Source organism: Zootoca vivipara, chromosome Z (assembly GCF_963506605.1).
Source record: "Zootoca vivipara chromosome Z, rZooViv1.1, whole genome shotgun sequence".
NCBI classification, from domain to species: domain Eukaryota; kingdom Metazoa; phylum Chordata; class Lepidosauria; order Squamata; family Lacertidae; genus Zootoca; species Zootoca vivipara.
The window spans coordinates 31,338,897-31,358,676 of record NC_083294.1 but is presented as its reverse complement, the minus strand read 5'-3'; the positions used below and the strand labels follow the sequence as shown (position 1 = coordinate 31,358,676).

The following is a 19,780-nucleotide window of genomic DNA, read 5'->3' as shown; positions in this document are numbered from 1 at the left end:
ATCACTCCATCGTGTAGACATCAGGAAGCACATTGTGTGACTACCTAGTTGTTGGATGGTTTCACAATTGTTCAGGTGTGGAAAGCAGATAGGGTCACATTACTTCTGAAAGCAGTAACAGACTTTTGAAGGCTAGTTGAGGGGAGCAAATGTCAGTGAAACAATTCTTATCCATCCCTAATAATAATAATAATAATAATAATAATAATAATTTATTTATACCCTGCCCATCTGGCTGGGTTTCCCCAGCCACTCTGGGCAGCTTCCAACTGAATATTAAAAACAGAACAGCATCAAACATTAAAAACTTCCCTAAACAGGGCCGCCTTCAGTTGTCTTCTAAAAGTAAAATAGTTGCTTATTGCCTTGACATCTGGTGGGAGGGTGTTCCACAGGGCGGGTGCCACTACCGAGAAGGCCCTCTGTCTGGTTCCCTGTAACCTCACTTCTCACAATGAGGGAACCGCCAGAAGGCCCTCGGTGCTGGATCTCAGTGAATGATGGGGGTGGAGACGCTCCTTCAGGTATACAGGACCGAAGCCATTTAAGCCATCACACCATGACGACTGATGTGCATGGCATGAACCATCATTAGTCTACCTGAAACTGACATTAAAGCACAAATGTGGAAATGAGTTTACATAAATGCTCACTGAGTAAAACTGAGTTAAAATGGCTCTTGTACGCTTTAAACCAGCAATGTGTGCATATACCTTCCTGCCTCATCCTATAAAGAGGGAGAGTTTGCAGGCATCATATTTGTGGAGAAAAGAAGAAAGGATCAATGTTCTGGATACCCTTGCCTTATCCTTTATGTCCAACTGTGATTGACAAGTGGGCACTCCGTTAGGACCATTACCTGTACCAAATGATATTTTATTTTGTATATTGTTTTTCAAAACTGTTGGTTTTGTCTGTACTTTCATAATTTTATTGTGTCTACTTTTAAAGTTTGTCAATTTTATCGATATTTTCTTATGAATATTTTATATCATTTTGTGTAAGCTATTTAGAGAGGGTTTATTATTATTATTATTATTATTATTATTATTATTATTATTTGGGATATAACTCTTGTTATATAAATTTAAAAAGTAAATGTAAAACTATGGGGGGTACTCAGAGGCTGAAACATTATTCTGTTGGAGTACTGCCAGAGCCTCTGTGGATTCCATAAGCCTAAAACAGCACAATTGTGGCTTGATTGAACATAGAATCATAAAGCAGTAGAGTTGGATGGGACACCAATGGTAATCTAGTCTAACCCCCTTCAATGCAAGAATCTCAGCTAGATCATATATGACAGGTGGTCAACCATGCTAAAAAAAATTCCAAGGAAGGAGAACCTACCACCTCTCATGGGAGCCTGTTCAACCGTCACACAGCTCTTACTGTCAGAAAGTACTACCTGATGTTTAGTCGGAATCTCCTTTCTTGTAATTTGAATCTATTGGTTCGGGTCCTAACCTCTGGAGGAGAAAACAAGCTTGCTCCATCTTCCACATGATAGCCCTGTAAGTATTTGAAGATGCTATCATACCTCCTCTCAGTCTCCTCTTATCCAGGCTAAACATACCCAACTCCCTCAACCATTCCTCATCAGGCATGTTTTCCAGACCCTTGACCATCTTGGTTGTTCTCCTCTGCACACATTCCAGCTTGTCAATGTGCTTCTCAAATTGTGGCACCCAGAGCTGGACACAGTACTCCACAGCTGGCCCCAGGTTTGATGGGACCCTTAGTAAAGTGACATCTGGTGAGTCCTGTTCTAACTCAATAAAGACTCATGAAATTGCATCCTTCCAATCTGGTGATAGGCTGTTGTTTTCTCATGGTTAAATTTTGCAGGATGGGATTAACACAAATATAATGCCTTAATGGTGGATTTATTCTGGACCATCTGCACACCTGTTCACTTTATTAGATGTCCTACAATGCTTCTCCAGTGTTATTGCATTACTGCCACCTGCACTATACTGTGGAAGGACATGTGGATCCAGAATTGGCCTCCACAGTCACTTACGGACCCATTGTTAAAATCGTGTTTATGGAAGACAATCTTACTCGGCTACGAGTGATCACCAAAGAAGAAGACTACAAGATAAGAACCAAAAGTTCCAGGATAGGCACTGATTGGTAGTGAAGTAGTATGTCTGCTCCAAAACACTTGCAGGCACAAACAGTATTGAAAGTGGGATCATGAGCACAGGCCATCATTGAATGCACAATTTAAAAAATGATGCATAGAACGGCCCATGGGCAACTCTCTCCCTCCCCAGTTCCTCCAAAGGTCTCTTGGCCAGCGCAGGACATTTTGGAGCTTGAAACAAAATGACCTGCCACCACCCTCCCCCTGCAGATCTGGGACCACACCACCTTTGCCTTTGCGGTTGCTGTGCCTCAGCACCCACCACAAGGAGATAAAGCTAGTCTCCAAGATGCTTTGGAGGGAAGCATGCTTTGGTAGCTGGGAGTGATCACTCTCAAGGCTCATCTGGAGCTCTGCCTAGATAAATCCAGAACTGCATTGCCAATGACATTTGGGGCAAGGAGACAGGCTGAAAGTGAATGATGCCAGATGGCTATTGAAAGGCATTGGTGCCCTTCTGGTTGGCTACAGGTAAATGCTGCATTTCAGGATGCGTGCAGCTCAGAGAAATTGGGGCTGCCCAGAAGATGGTCTTTAGGGGCCTTCCACAAGCAGCCAGGCAAGAAAGTGTTGGCATTGGGATGGCAGGTGGCTACCATTAGGGTGAGTCTGGATCCTGCACCCTGATCCTCCAACCTCTCAGTTAAAGCACACCCTGACAAGTGTCTTTTTGGAATGGCTATAAGAACTGCATTAGGGTGGCTTGAATCCTGAGCCATGATAAAGTTTAGACTTTGAAAACTAAATATATTTTCTGTGTTGCTTTCTAATGGCTGTTTGGGCAGTTAATATTTTGTGTGTTTGTAAATGGTTCCTAAAATCCACTGTGTCTCTGAGTCCAACAACAGCCCCTTCTAGGATCTTTTCCTTCTTTTCAGGGAAATAATCCAGGTCGCCCTATCTGGCAGTTTAACAGTCCAGTTCTATTTTTTAAAAAATTTCCACTCCCTCCTGATTGATTAACACTCCATGAGCTCTGATTGGCTCAGTCTTTTTCCAGGGGATTTAAAAACAAATTTTTGCACTTCTGCGAACCTTGCTTTTCCTTGCTCACACCTCCCTCTTGTGTGGAAATGTTGTCATTTTAGCTACATGAGGCTTGGAAGTCAGAAACCTATTTGCTGTTAGTATATATCCAGGATGGGGAACTCGTAGCTCTCCAAATGCTGGACTCCCATCATCACTGGACATGATTTTTAGGACTGATGAGAGTTGGAGTCCCAATATCTGGAAAACCACAATTTCCTCATACAGAATTTATAGTGTTATGAGTTTGCGGGTGCCAGACACCCTAAATTCCTGGGTCCAGTAGGTGTTAACAATTTAATCAAGGCTTGGAGTGTAAAAACAGGGTGCTAGACATGTATGGATTAACGCTACCAGGGACCATGAGCTTTATTTATGTATTTATTTATGTATTTATTTATGTATTTATTTATTTATTTATTTATTTATTGCACCATTAAATTGCATGGCATGTTTAATCAATGGAATTAAAGTAGTACCTTACCAGGAAAGACTGTGCTCGTGCACCCATGATGTAGATTCTATAAAACACATTGTGCTGCACTGTGGGAAGTTTGAGCAAGCTAGGGCTGAAGTGATTTCACCCCTGCTAGCCTTGCTCCCAGGAAAATCAGAGGATTTCTATATCAGGTTCCTATTGGAAGACCGGTCAAATGCCAGAACACTAGCAGTGGCAAAGTTTTTATCGGTGGTCACAAGAACTAATGTTTCCTACTCCGAATTTGAGTAAGATGTCTGAGTAGTTTGAGGGCGGGGTGTCCCAGCTGTGTATCGCTTGGTAACGAATTGATGGGTCTATGGACCGTAATAAAGATTGTTGTTGTTGGAATTAAAGAATTCACAACTAAATCAACAGTAATTAATTTCATTTTAGCAGTAATTTTTAGACAAATAATGCAGCTGTTGCAGGAAAGATTTTTTTCATTGGGGGGGGGGCATCAATACAGCTCCTTGCCAAGGGCGCAAGGGACCCTAAGCACACCTCTGAATGCAAATCTAGGAGAGGAGAGAACTGGGGGATGGGAGAGAGAAAGGAAATTCAGAATGAGTGGAAGGAAATAACCCCCTGAATTAATATTTTTAAAAGCAACCAGATTGTACAGTGCATGCAAATCATACCTTTTTGCATAATTTATTCCAGTAATATGCTGGATCGATCAGTCGGTAGAGCATGAGATTCTTAATCTCAGGGTTGTGGGTTCAAGTGCCACATTAGGCAAGAAAGATTCCTGCATTGCAGGGGGTTGGACTAGATGACCCATGTAATCTCTTCCAATTCTACAATTCTATGATTGTATGAAATGACCACTCCCCACATCAAATGGGGGGGGCGACTTTTGCATGCAGCCCCCTGGATTCCAGTACGGCTCCCAGTAGTTCGGACTGGCTTCATCCTCCCCAGGCTGGATACTTGGGGTCTCTGCCTACCTCAGTCAACCGCCCAATCCTGCCTGGGGAGGCGTAGCCAGGGGACTAGCCAGGTAAGGGGAAGGACCGCCCTGCCCATACAACAGAAGGTGTAGCTTACCTGGGAAGCGGCAGTAGGCTCTAGAGCTTCTCCCACCCTCCACTCCCGCAATTAAGTATTCTTTTGCAGGTTAACCTCTTCTCCACAGGTACACAAGCGCTGCTATGTCAAGGTCACTGTTGAAGGGCCGGAAAGGAATTTTCCTGCATTGGCAGGTTTCGCCTTTCCCATAGCAAAACGTCACAACTTCGGCGGTTTCAGGCCTTGGGCGGAATCCTTTAGTCTATCTTCCTAAATCGGGGGGGGGGGTCATGAAGCTGTGTCCCACGCCTCCTTTACGGTGGTCTTGAGGGGAGGCGCTATGTATAAAATCAGCTGTGGATCTGAGTGGGGCAAGTCATCACCTCTCAACCTAACCAACTTTACAGGGTTGTTATGTGGATAGGGGGGGGGGGCTTGTATGCTGCCTTGAGTTCACTGGAGGAAGGATCCTGTTTCCTGTCCATACATGACCAAAACAGAACAGATCCAGTCTTTAAAAAGTCAGATTTCAGGAAAGGGTGGGAGTGGGTTAAAAAAATTAAATGCTTGATGTTGGATGGATTGATTGGAAAGTCCGATACTAGAATGAATTACGGAATTCGCTGAGCCACCTGGGAAATCTAGATCCAGGAGAGGGGGGGATGAAATTGTTTTTAGTTTGTTTAAAGGTATTGTTGTTGTTGTTGTTGTTGTTGTTTAGTAGTTTAGTCGTGTCCGACTCTTCGTGACCCCATGGACCAGAGCACGCCAGGCACTCCTGTCTTCCACTGCCTCCCGCAGTTTGGTCAAACTCATGTTCGTAGCTTCGAGAACACTGTCCAACCATCTCGTCCTCTGTCGTCCCCTTCTCCTAGTGCCCTCCATCTTTCCCAACATCAAGGTCTTTTCCAAGGATTCTTCTCTTCTCATGAGGTGGCCAAAGTATTGGAGCCTCAGCTTCAGGACCTGTCCTTCCAGTGAGCACTCAGGGCTGATTTCCTTAAGAATGGATAGGTTTGATCTTCTTGCAGTCCATGGGACTCTCAAGAGTCTCCTCCAGCACCATAATTCAAAAGCATCAATTCTTCGGCGATCAGCCTTCTTTATGGTCCAGCTCTCACTTCCATACATCACTACTGGGAAAACCATAGCTTTAACTATACGGACCTTTGTCGGCAAGGTGATGTCTCTGCTTTTTAAGATGCTGTCTAGGTTTGTCATTGCTTTTCTCCCAAGAAGCAGGCGTCTTTTAATTTCGTGACTGCTGTCACCATCTGCAGTGATCAAGGAGCCCAAGAAAGTAAAATCTCTCACTGCCTCCATTTCTTCCCCTTCTATTTGCCAGGAGGTGATGGGACCAGTGGCCATGATCTTGGCCATGATCTTGGTTAAATGCTTGATGTTGGATGGATTGATTGGAAAGTCCAATACTGGAATGAATTACGGAATTCGCTGAGCCACCTGGGAAATCTAGATCCAGGAGAGGGGGGGGATCCAGGAGAGGGGGGTATTATGAGAGAAGTTGTAATATTATAAATTGTGAATCATTGTTGGTAAAAATTATAAGCTAAGGGGAGAAATAATAGCAAGATTAGCTACAGTAATGGGAAAAAAATTAGAGATATGAATTAATCGTTTTAATGTTAATAATATAAATTGTGGGTTTATAGATTGATATTGAATTGAAAGGTATAGAGAAAATTGTAATAAGAGGTTTAAAATAATGTGAAAACTGCTTAAAGGTTAATTTTAATAGGGACCCAATGAGGGGAGATCTGAGCAGGGCCGTCTCAAGCAGGTCAGGCGCCCTGGCGCTGAGGTGCGGAGATCGCTCCGGCGCCCCTGCCCTCGCAGCGCGCAGCACAGCTTCTGCGCGCACCGCCCCCCCCCCCCTGCCGGCCCCGCGCCACCGGGACTATACCTAGAGCCGGGCCTGGATCTGAGGAAGTCCACAATGTGATGAAAAAGTGAAGAGTAATATTCTTTTCTCTCTTTTCTTCTTCTTATTTTTTCTTGTTTGTATTTTTGCTATTTTTGTTTGTTGTTGTGCTTTTTTATGTGTTGGTGAACTATTTTGTATGGGTGGATAATTAATGTGAATTGATTGTTTTTGTTCCTTTTATAAAATTAATAAATATATTTCAAAACAAAAACAAAAAGCAAAACAGAGCAGATCCTGCTACAGACTACATTTGACTACAGTGGCTTCAGACTGGATATCTCTGTAGCTAAGGCTGCTCACAGATCTGGTCTGGCCTGGACAGTTTCCTTTGATGTATGAGATTACGTACAAATTCATCTTGGGATCTCCAATTAAAGGAGATCATGTAGGAAGACATAGGAAAACCTGCCACTATAATAAGCCAGAATAGACCATACTGACTAGGTGGGCCAGTAGCCTGGTTCTGTATAAGATAACTTTGATCATATTGGTTGTAAAATAGGGCAAAGCCTCTTTTTAAAAATATCAAGTCAGTGCAGTCGCCAGCCCTGTTTTCTGGGAGCTTTATAAATAAAAGTTATCATCTGCTGCAATCGACCCTGTAATAATTCTTCACCAACAATCTTTTTTCTGAACACACTAATCAGAAATAATACCCATTTGAAATTAAATTGGCAAGGTGGCTTCTAAGTTATTTTTTAAAATGTATTTTTATTAAAGATTTTCTTGGTTTACAAAAGTATGTGTAATGTCCCTCTCTCTCTCTTTCAAGCAACATTTTTTACAGATTACCCTCTTGTGCAAGTTCTGCCAAAAGAAATGGGAGAAAGAGCTGCAGCAGACCCTAGACTGCCGTCAGGTTGTTACTGAATGTACTGAAAATCCATTATTATTATTATTAATAATAATAATAATAATAATATCCCGCCCACCTGGCTAGGTTTCACCAGCCACTCTGGGCGGCTTCCAAGAAAATATTAAAATACAATGGTCTGTTAAACATTAAAAGCTTCCCTAAACAGGGCTGCCTTCAGATGTCGTCTAAAAGTCTGGTAGATGTTTTTCTCTTTCTCTTTTTTTCCATCAGCTTTTGGTCCTCAAGAATTTATGGGTTGCAGAGGAGTGGCAAAACTGAAACGTTTGTTAGCATTCATATATATCTCCAACCACTCTTTGGGATTTCCCTGCTGCAATACTCCTTCATCATCATAATACTTATTGTGTATGTGTATATAATACTTTTGAGTTCATTATCTCAGTAATGATGCAGCTGTAGAAAGCATCCGAGCCCTGCATAATCTATACTGAAGATATTTGGGGCTCAGTGTAGGGGAGCTGTTACGCTGCCAATTTAAAGAAGAAAATCGCTGCTCCAAATGGTATTCAGTACAAATATGTGCATGGATAAGGAATTGAGGTGTGATTGTTTGTTCAACGTTGTGGGAAGATGGGAAGAGCATAGTAGCCAGCTAAGGTATTGGAAGATGGAGAATAAATTGTGAGACAATTTCCTTGTGCTAGACAGAGATTCTTGAGCTGCTAGCTAGTTGAAGCTCCTAAATGCTTTCATGTCTATACTGTACTGCACCTTAGATTTGAATAGCTCCTGAGGTTCCCCCAAGGATTAAAAATAATAAATGGGGTGTAGAGAGCTTTGAATAGCAGACATTTGCGACATGTTACAATCGGGGTTTTTTTGTTGGGTTTTTTTTTGTGTGGAATAGAGACAGGTTTGGAAATGCAAGAGCTAACCATCACATAATTAGAAAGAGGAGAGGTTGCTGCTATGAAACGTAATGCAGCACTCGGTGTGTGTATTAGGCTGTTTTGCATATTGCCTTTTGGGGACAGGAGCTGTTGTAGATTTCACAAAGGTTTGCCAATAGCTTTGGAACAGGAGTGCTACAGCGACATCCTGGCTTTTTGTCCATGATATTTTCCTGCCCGTTCTGTAACAGTTGCCCCCTTGCTGTTGTCGGGAACGTGGGACATTAGGACCCAGAGGCTGCTGAACAGGAGAGGCAGATTTGCTTCTCTCTTTTGTCATCTTCCCTTGCCTCTGCAGCCTTCCTCTCCTGATCTCCTTCAATGGTGACTGACCATCTTTTACACAGCCAGGGAGCCAAACCGCGGTAGAACCAGACCCGATGGCCTCTCCCAGGACTATAACAATTGTAGCCCTCTCGGTAGCCTTGGGGCTCTTCTTCGTCTTTATGGGGACCATCAAACTGACCCCGAGGCTCAGCAGAGATGCCTACAATGAGATGGTGAGTAGTACATGGGGGGGGGGAGACATCTTACTGCCAGAACTGGCTGGCATTCATCCTCCTCCTGCTGCTGCTGCTGCTGTCTGTTTCTATTTGCAAGGAGCATCAGCCATGTAAAGAGAAGGCAGCTGTTGCTGTGAATGTGCCAAGGGTGGGAGAAGGGAAACAAATGGGTACCACAGAATGACATCCTCATCCTCATCATCCTCATCCTCATTTGGCTGGGAATCCAGATCAAGAAGCCTTAACCTCCCCATGCAGCTGCTGAAATCATATTTCTTGTTAGCTGGTGGTTTGGGTCCTGTGGCATGTATTTCTAAGGCTGTCCCCCCCACCCTACCCCACCCCACCCGCTCCACCCCCACAGCAAAAACACCTATAAATTCAGAAGGACTGCCAAAACAGGGGTGAACAGGATGGGGAAGAGCTATGTAAAAAGATAAACGTATCTGATTTGAGAAGGCTTGATCACAACATGGGTGCATTTTTTCCTATCAAGTGAAGTGGGGTGGAGGGTGGCAGTCCCAAGTGTTTTTTTAGGATTGTAAGCAAGGTAACATAGGGCCCTGGATCCTTGTCCCCTCTCCTCAAAATGATCTAAAGTGGATCACCTTCCCAGGCGAAGGACAGAACCAGCCCAACAGAACGAGGCAGCTAATGTCAGGGAGTGAATTCTGAGTACCATTTAAAGTCCACAAACTGTAAAATCATTTAGCGTATTGCTACTCTGTGGGGTATTGTGGATATTTTGCTGAAAGTACCAAAATATATTGGGCCAACTCTGTCAAAGGGTAATATGATTTTGTCCGCTGCCTGCCCTCTAATTTCTTTCCCAAGAGAAGGTTCTGGAAAATGACAAAAGTGGGTCCTTCATAAGCCTGGGATTTCTGGCTGAGATGCTGCCAGTCTTCAAGTTAGTCAACGCTTCCATTTCCTCCTGTTTCTTGCCTATAATTAATCCACCAGCAAGCCCCACCTATGTTGCGATGCAGACAACCAAAGTGTTACTGCCCATCATTTAGTCTTCCTGCTGCTACCACCTCAGCTATGTTTTGCTCATCTATCCTAGATACATTATTTCTTAATGAAAATGGCTAGAGTTTCTTGGAAGTCCTAAGAAACAATTATGAAACTTTCTGACATGTTCTAATTTTTCCTTGCCTTGCTACACAATCTGGAATATTGGGGGGGGGGTTAATGGATCTCATCCACTCTGCTTGTGCCGCCTCCTTGAAGGACTGGCAAAATACTCTGGAAACCTCGAGTAAAGGGGAGCTGTAAAGCACAAATCTCATCAGTACTGTACTGTACTTCATTTCTTACCCTTTCTACCCTTACCCTCTTATTAATGAGATTTCCGTATCATTCGCATCAGTGACCTCATCAACAGTCTTTGGTTTACTGAGGGTTTTTTGTGATGGCCCTTTAAACAAATGCACACACAAACACCCTTTTCATCAGTTATGTTACCATCTAGAATAATTGTTAGACAACTTTGGTTTTAACAATATCTCAGAAGAGCCAGCTGCAGATTTCATCTCCCTGCTTTCCTATTCTTCTGCATCTCCCCTCTTTGTATCTTATTTTTAAAATCATGCAACATATGTCTTAGTTTGCTTTTGCTTTTTACTAATAATCCTAATCTCATTAATAATGATGATAATATCAATATTAATAGAAATAATACAGTAATAATATCAATATTAATAGAAATAATGATAATGATAATACTCTTGGAATAGTAATCCTTGTCCGCCCATTATTTTCCTTATAAGCAAGATACCCAATTAACAGATGTTTGGAATTTGCAACATGGTCTGCTTTTCAGTTTGAACTTGTAACTTTTAGATAAGAAAGGTGGCAGAGAGCAGTGTTAGAACCTTAAACCAAGGTTACAGTCGCTAAAACAGAGTGTCTAGTTGCCATGTTTGAGCAAAACGGTTCTGAAATCTTCTTTTTCAAATGATGGACTGACTATGATTGATTCTCAGTAAAACAACTGGCTATTTCAGATGACAATCTTGAGTTAGTTTAAGAACTTTGAGAACTTAAAGAAGAAAAGTCACTTGAACCAGGGATAGTCCACATATATATTGGCCTATTCCAACCTCTTTTTCTTAATATTGATTACTCCTGCTCTGGCTGCACAGAAAAAGCAATTTCGTTCCAGAAATTCATTCTGATTGTGTAGAAAAAATATAACTGATAGAACTCTACAGGATGGAGTATTGGTGTGTAAAAACAGCCCAGATACAATGATCCTCAAATGGTGAAGATGTCAGGTGCCATCCTGGCACCCAGGTATCTTCACTCAGTCGCAAGTGGTCCAAAGCCAAGTGCAAAATGCTCCTCGCACCTGGCTAATTTCGAACATTGGCAGAGAGTGCAGATTCCTCTGACTGTTACTCTTACTATGACCCTTAACTCTCCTTTCAGATAACTTCTTCCTTCTGATTACTCCTATTATGTGTGTGTTACATTTGGGGAGCTTTCTCCAAGGGAGAAAGTCAAAGGTTCCCCCAAATCAGTGGTATGCATTGTTTCATAACTAAGGAAGAATTGAGCGGGATCAGTGCCATTTTCTTCTTAAATGAATGACAAGAGTAATAGACAGAGCTCATTTCGTTCATTCATTCATAGCATTCATTGCCCCATTTCTTTAGTTAAAAAGGCTCCTAGGCCGGCTTGCTTACAACTAATTAAAACCTATGCACACTTGTGTTTGTTCCGTGTTTGTTGCGGAATCAGATCAAGCATCCATCAGCAGAATGAAGTTTTTCCAATTCAGCAGTAAATAGTGGGTTCTTCCAGAGGAAAGTGGCAGGCCAAAAAAACCCAACCCACCTCTAGGACCCAAAGTCACTTCAGAATTCAGGACAAATAGAAGCATGGATGGGCCCTAAACAAGAGAACCCCTGCCCACAGGCTTACAATATATATAAAAAACCCACAGCACACAAGAGAAAGGGGACATGGAGAGAAGATGAGATGGGGAATCAAATTCAGGCATCAGTTATTGAACACTTGTTCTTATAACTAGTAGCTGGCCCAGTTCAGGGGTTGGAGGTGCCTGATGGAGCCTGTCTGTCACAGTAGAGCTCTTGGGGAGTTCTGCTTCTCATCTCTCCCATTGAGCAGGCTGGTGGAATGGCTGCTCCCAGGTGACAGTTGAATGAAAGGAGGCCTAATGGTGCTGGGTTTTGTGACTTCATCCCTGCGCCTCACCTTTTTTTGGTACAGCAAATGCCTTCAGGTAGCTGCCAATCTATTTCCCCAGATTCTGCAGATAGTCATGTTGGTTCAAGGGAAAAAAATATAGGCCTAAAGAAGAATTTCTGGATGCCCAGGTCCAAGTTTGGGGTAAATCCAAGTTTGATGAGAGAACCCCCAAGAGAGATTTAAAATCACAAAACATGCTGCAAAGCAAAGTGTGGAAATATAGGCGGTTGGACCTTTAAAATATCCCCTTATGAGTTCCTTCCAAAGTTTCTCTCTTCCCCCAGCATAGAAAAAGACCACACATTTAGAAAGTTAAAAATAGTATACTTACAAGCTCTCCAGAGATCAGGTTTATGTGATTTTCCATACAGCATTTAGAAAAAGTTGTGCAGGCAGTAAAACTTTGCTTAGTTATAGTGGTGAAAGTTCCTAAATTATTGGTATCAGAACTCAAGAATGGCTTGTGAGACCCATGCAGTCTTAAATGGGGGCAACCAGCTCAGACCTCTTCACATGGTGAGCTTCTCAGGTAGATTGGAGGGTGAACGATAGGCTTGATTGCCCATTTCCTCCCAAGGTAAGGGAAGTTCAGCTAGCTAAGCCTGGCAGGACAGCTTACTCTATGGTCTTAACCCCTTCATGCATTAATTAGACTTACTGTAAGTATGTTGGTTATATGAGGCTGGTTATCCCACAATTCCGTCATTCCAGGGCATTTGGAGATGGGGTTGGGTGGGGAATGGCAGCCTTCAGTGCAGTCAACCATTTTTGTGCGTGTTGACCATCAAAAAATCCAAGGCTTTCTGGGAAAAGAATACGACAGCCTCCCAAAGGACCTCTGTTATTGTTGTTTTACCTTCATTAGCATAAGTTTAAACAATAAAATCATACAAAGTCATCCAAATATATTAATAATCTAGTTAATGTTGTTGCAAAAAGCAGCAACAAAAAATACTAAGCAACACTGTGAATAGCAAAACAAATGTGATATTAAAAAATAATAAAACAAAATTAAGAGTTTAATAATAAAAATGAAATGGACACCCCTCTACTAAATTCAACCTCACATTATTTTGTGATGGCACCTCTGTGACTTGCATCTGTAGGGAGAAGTCAGGGGCAGGCAGAAATATGCACCCTCGGACTTCAGGAATGTTGCTATGTCCATTTGCTTTGAAGTTTTTGTTTCACATATAACTGGTAACATATAAAAATTAAAAGTGTCCATATCAGAATAAACGGAAAAGCTTGCCTCAATAGATGTCTGACTTTCCACGCCATAGTTTGAAATGTACACCTTAACTCTTAGGAGCCATAGGAAGCTTTGCAAGAGAAAATAAGAGAGATTTGGGAAAGCCGGGGAAATGATGTTGCAGGCTGGGAGCAAGCCCTACTCACGTGCAGGGGGTGGGATAGCCCCTGTGCCATGTGGGGGAGCGTCCTCGGCCATGTCATGGGCTATTTAAGCTGCCCGCGACCGAGGACTTGCCCACTTCCTGCTCGCTCAGTTCTCCCTCCCTCCCTTAGGTTAGACTCATTATCTCTTGACCTTGCTATGGACCTCGGTTGGTCGTCTGTCAAAGGGGCCTGGTTGAAATTTTTACCATTTGGCAAATTGGCACCGGCCATTTGGTTTTTCGCCTACCTTGTAGCAAATCGTCACAGCTTTGTAAAGTTTGGTGGTTAGGCATTGGAGTATTTTGTTGAAGGGGAGGGGAGGTAGTGGCCATCACCTACCCCTCCTAATTCAAGGGTATTCCATTAAAGGATCCGAGGGGCATGGTCTCTGTCCAAAGCCCGGGGGGGGCGCCTAGGGCCATGGCACGACACCTAGTGGTGACCCTGGGGGAGTTCCTAGTTCAGGGGTCCCCAAACTAAGGCCCAGGGGCCGGATGCGGCCCAATCGCCTTCTAAATCCGGCCCATGGATGGTTCGGGAATCAGCGTGTTTTTACATGAGTAGAATGTGTCCTTTTATTTAAAATGCATCTCTGGGCTATTTGTGGGGCATAGGAATTTGTTCATATTTTTTTTCAAAATATAGTCCGGCCCCCCACAAGGTCTAAGAGACAGTGGACCGGCCCACAGCTGAAAAAGTTTGCTGAGCCCTGTCCTACTGGTGGTTAACCCTTCCTAGACTTCCTGCTGATGGACAGGAGTCAGATCTAGTCGTGTGGTTTCCAATGCCTAAGTCTAGGGGTCAGCAACCTTTTTCAGCCGTGGGCTAGTCCACTGTCCCTCAGACCATGTGGTGGGCCGGACTATATTTTGGGGAAAAAATATGAACGCATTCCTATGCCCCACAAATAACCTAGAGATGCATTCTGAATAAAAGCACACATTCTACTCATGTAAAAACACCAGGCAGGCCCCACAAATAACCCAGAGATGCATTTTAAATAAAAGGACACATTCTACTCATGTAAAAACACACTGATTCCCAGACCGTCCGTGGGCCAGATTGAGAAGGTGATTGGGCCGCATCCGGCCCACGGGCCTTAGGTTGCCCAACCCTGCCTAAGCCAATACCACTCACATTCTGTAACCAATAAAGGTGTGGCCTTTTTCACCCATTAACCCAAAATACTATTTCATGTGTCTTTATTCCAACATCCTGGGAGGGTTTGGGACCTTGCCACACAAGGTGGTCCTACCTGTACTTGCACACCAACTTGAAAGCATCTGACCACCTCCCCCCAAGGTGATAGTGTGTGTATGTGTGAGAGAGCGAACTTAGACAGATTCTACCAGGCGTGGATTTGGAGTACACTACAGGGTAAAGTGTTAAACTTCTAATCTCCTTCCTCTGTTTTCAGACCTGGATGGTGGATAGTGAACCCACACATGGTAGATGTTTAATAATTTCAGTTGTGTATGTGCTGTGGGGTTTGTGTGTCTGCATCTTCTTTGACCTGGCAATGTGAAATGAGGGTGTTAGTGATTCTGAGCATGTGTAGAAGGAACAACAAACTGTAGGGCAGCCAGTGTCCTTTTTCCTGAAGTGGGGATAAGGCTCCCCAATCAAAAGATTATTTTCCTGGCCAGTTTAGAAACTGGTACCTCTTTTTTGGGGGGGGGGGGACAAAATTAATCAAGGAGAGAAACACAATATTGCAAACTAAGGACAGGGGGGGAAATCTATTGTTTTGGGAATATGGGAGATAATCTGGTTACCGTAAATCAGCAAAATAAATCTTAGGCTGCAATACTAGTTCCACGTACATGAGAGCAAGCTCTACTGAACTTACTTACGAGTAGACATGTATAGGTTTGTACTGTTAGTTGCTTAATTGTAGGAGCTTCAATTATTTTAAATCGGGGGATTCTTTATTTAAATCTGCATACATTGGTATCTGACAAAAACAATTATTCTAAAAGGAACTTGAGGTCCTCCAGATGTTGCTAGGTTACAACTCTTATCAGCCTTAACAATAACAACCAGTGATCAAAGATGATACGAGTTGCAGTCCAGCAACTTTTGGAGGGCTATAGGTTCCCCATAAATGGACATAAATCTGACATCAGGAACCACAAGACAGAGAAACCAGTAGGAGAACAGGAGATTCTATACAAGATCTCAAAGCAGCTGTTTTATTACAGAAAATTTTCAGGAACAGACTGGAAAGAGAAGTTTCTGAATTGGAACTCATTACCAAGCTTAAAACCATGGAGCCACCTGGGATGAACAAAGACATTAGATTCTTATCTTATTATGCATGATCAAGCTTTCTTTAGCGCCTCAGCCCTTGCTTTTCCCCCCGCAGGACCAATTGCAGTCATCAGCAGTCGTTAACAGCCATCTACAGGTTTACCACTCCCATCAGCCCATCACCCATTCCAACCCCCAACCCCCACCTTCTGTATATACATATGGGTGTGACTTCTGTTTCAAGTGTATTTGAAGAAGTGCGCATGCACACGAAAGCTCATACCAAAATAAAAACTTAGTTGGTCTTTAAGGTGCTACTGAAGGAATTTTTTTATTTTGCTGTTATTTGTTGTTAGCCACTCTGAATACATTAGTAGAAAAGCAGAATGGCGATGATGATGATGATGATGCACTTTGTATTTATATGCTGTCTCCCTAAATATTCAAAACACTTCTCTAGCTCTGAAACCTTTATATTCTTAGTAGTTAAGTGAATGGGGATTCAGTGCTATGGGACTAAATTTTGAAAAGATGGATAGGAGACCCTACAAATGGGCGGTTTTCAGGTTTCAAAAGGGGGTAGTGTGCTCTAGGTGGGGTTGCAATCCCTCTGCAGAAGGTGTTTGGGGGCATTCCATTCATGTCCGTCACTATTGGCTCAGGTGACCCCAGTGGCTTGAAGTTTCCATTACCAACTTTGACAATTTCGGAACAGGGATAGTCTTACCACAGTGGACTATATGCTGGTGACCTCATCATTAGACTACTGTAATGTGCTATAGGAGGGGCTACTCTTGTACTTGGTTCAGAAGCTCCAGCTAGTGCAAAATGTAGCTGCTAGAATGTTTAGTGTAATGCAAACATTATTACATCAGCACTGAGAGATCAGTGGTGCTTCCCCATTTTATGGAACATTCTCCCTAAGAAGACATGCTTGGTTCCACCACTATCAGTTTTTATTCACCCAGCTTTTGAACCCTATTTTGGAAGGTAATGTATGTTTGCAGTGTCTTCTTCTGCTCATCTTTTTAGTGAGGTGGGCTAGATTGGCCCTGATTTACATGTTACTGGTGACCATGTAAGGATGTTTTTACGCTTGCTTTTAAACATGTTTACAATGTTTGTTTCTCTAAGTCACTTTGAGTCACTTTTGTGAAAAAACATGGAGGAGAAGCAGCCGCAGCTATTGAGCCAAGTTCAATATTTGTTGTTGACTTTTGAAGTCTTTGAGAACTTGGGCCCACACTACCTAGCTTGCTACTTCTTCTGTTACAGAACAAGCTTATATTTCATATATTCCAGGGAGATCTTGCAGGTCACTTACAAATGGTGGATTGTCACTTGGTGACAGTGCAGAAATGGGCCTTCTCAATGATAGTACCCAACCTCTGGAATGCCCTCCTTCAGGTTGCAGGCAGTAAAGACTATTAAATTCCTCATAAAAACTTACATGGTTTCTTAAACTCTGACTCTTACTTTTTAATTTGTTTTGTTTCATGCATATATTTGTGACATATTGTTTTTAGGAAATGTTATTGAATGTTATTCTATTTTTATTGTTTTTACATAACCTGCTTACATATTTTCATTGTATTAATCAGTGCAACATTTTATAGTCAATTATTAATAGTCTGGGGAGAAAGACTTAGACTCAGTGCATGACACAGGTGACTGAGAACTTTTCAACACAATGGAGGAAGAAACTGAATATAAGATGGGAAATCCCATCTCTGCCTGTGCTAACAGCTTCTTTTTATCTGACAAGTGGCTTTGCTTCATTATGGGCAAGACTGATCTTCCTCTCACAGCTTTAATCAAGTAGAAGCTGTACTCCATTTAGAGCTTGTATGTTCAGATGTGGGGGGGGGGGAAATCTGTATGTCAGATCCCAATCAGTACTGAATCCCATGTTGTCGCTGCTTTTATTTCAGAAACGAGCCTACAAGAGCTATATCCGTGCATTGCCCATGCTTAAGAAGATGGGGGTCAGCTCCATCATTCTCCGTAAGAGCATTGGAGCCTTAGAGGTGGCCTGCGGTATTGTCATGACACTCGTCCCAGGACGCCCCAAGGATGTGGCTAACTTTCTGCTGCTGCTGCTTGTTCTGGCTGTGCTTTTCTTCCACCAGCTGGTGGGAGACCCACTCAAACGCTATGCCCATGCCCTAGTCTTTGGGATCCTGCTTACCTGCCGCTTGCTGATTGCCCGTCAGCCTGAGGAGCAGTTGCCAGAGAAGAAGACCCTTTCAGTGAATGGAGAGGAGCAGCCACCTCTTGCGGAGACAGCCCCAGAAAAGGGAAAAATCAAGGTGTCCTAGTGGGAAGCCTATGAGGGACACATGGGGACCCTCCAAGCAGCTCTCTCCAAAACCTGAAAAGATTTGCATTTCTTTTTCTTTTTGTGGTTTTTGTAAAGGGTTACCTTTTGGAGCATGGGGAAAACCTTAATCTGCCGGCTCCACAACAGCTTGGCTTGTGCACTCCAAACCTCTAGAGCTGCTCTCTCCTGTGTCCCACACACATGTAGACATGACTTAATTTAATGGTTCTAGAGGGGAATAAATGTACCATGTGAGAGGTGTGTGTGTGTGTGTGAGAGAGAGAGAGAGAGAGAGAGAGGGAGAGAGACTGAACTGCTTAACTTGAACTGCCTCTGCATCCTTCTGTATTCTTTAGAGGCAAAAGGCATGGGAAGTTCCAACCCTGTGCTTGCTCACCTTCCCAGTACTTTGCCCCTGTTTGCCTAGCATCTAGCACTGGAGTGACAAACTTTTTTTTCCTGCTTCAAATGAGCCAAGTGGTGCATCCCACCCACCTATCACAGCAGAGAATGCTGTATACCCAAGAATAAACCCAGCAGTCATTCCCCAACCCCTTCCTACTCCCAATTCTCACTGTCTGCTGCTGTCAAAAGATCAGGGACTGCTCACTGTCTGCCTACACATAAAACTGCTTTTTCAGCCTTCCATTCACTCTGACTTTAAATAAGTGACAGGTTACTGTGGGTGGGTGGGTGAGGGCTTGATGCTAAGAACAGGATTCATTTTATTTTCCATCCAACATGGGAATCTACTGATGAGCCAAGACATAGTCAGGTCCCTGTTAAGAAGCTGCTTCAATTGTTTTAGTGTTGAGCTTGGAGGGCAAATAAACAGAAAGGTCGTTAAACTGTCCTGGGAAATAAAGTTTTTAAATGGTATGTTGCCTTTTTTGGTATTGTCTGGTTTGCATTCTCCACCTCCACCGCCCTTTTTTTGCTCTCCCCATTAATTTATAAAAATAAACTTTTTGAAATTTGAAGGAAAATGTCTTTGTAAATAGTTGAATATTCATTCATGTGTGTGAAACATACTTAGGATTGAAATGCCTTGCATCTGCCTGTGGCTATTAGTAACATAATTATTTATTCTTGGATGACAGAGGGAGTAAGCCAGGAACCCCTCAAATTATATGGGGCCGTGGATTCTTTCAACTTGCCATGAGCTCTGATTTGACTTCTCTGAGTTCTGGGGTTGTTATACTAGAATAAGCCCTTAAGATGATATTCCTGGATAAGGGAAGAATCAGGGCTTCAACAAAATAAATGCTTCTGGTGAATTTTCCGCCTGAAAAATGACTATGTGAAAGGACTGTGTGACCAACTCTTAAGACTCCATGCTGCAGAGGTAGAAGAGGCCCCATAAGCCATGGTCATTCATCTACAGCAGGGATGGGCTAAGCTTGAGAGACATGGTCCACATTTCCTTCCTTTCACTGTTGGATGGGGAAAATATGGAATATGCATTCACAGCAAACTTCATGTGTGTCCAGATGATAACATTAAAGAATTCAAATGTTTACTCTAGACCAGTTGATTTTGAACTATTTTGTTAGAATCTCTGGGGTTTAAAGCTTATGGGGATCTTGACTTTTTCAGTCACTTTTTCAGACAGCTTGACTACTACTACCAATTACCTCCTGCAGAGTGTAGCCCCAAAAGAGTTTGGGGAGGACTGTAGGACAAGTTTGCAGTTCATTCAGGGCAGAAGCAATGGGAGAAG

General features: G+C 42.9%; 1 protein-coding gene across 1 annotated transcript; it reads left to right on the top strand.

Annotated features, from left to right (window-relative positions):
* The first annotated feature begins 8,684 nt into the window (after positions 1-8,684).
* On the top strand, positions 8,685-19,120 carry TMEM35A (transmembrane protein 35A). Its single transcript, XM_035131618.2, has 2 exons — positions 8,685-8,873; positions 17,672-19,120. Exons 1-2 carry the CDS (start codon positions 8,754-8,756, stop codon positions 18,056-18,058), a joined length of 507 nt encoding a protein of 168 aa, XP_034987509.1. The 5' UTR covers positions 8,685-8,753; the 3' UTR covers positions 18,059-19,120.
* The last annotated feature ends 660 nt before the right edge of the window (positions 19,121-19,780 follow it).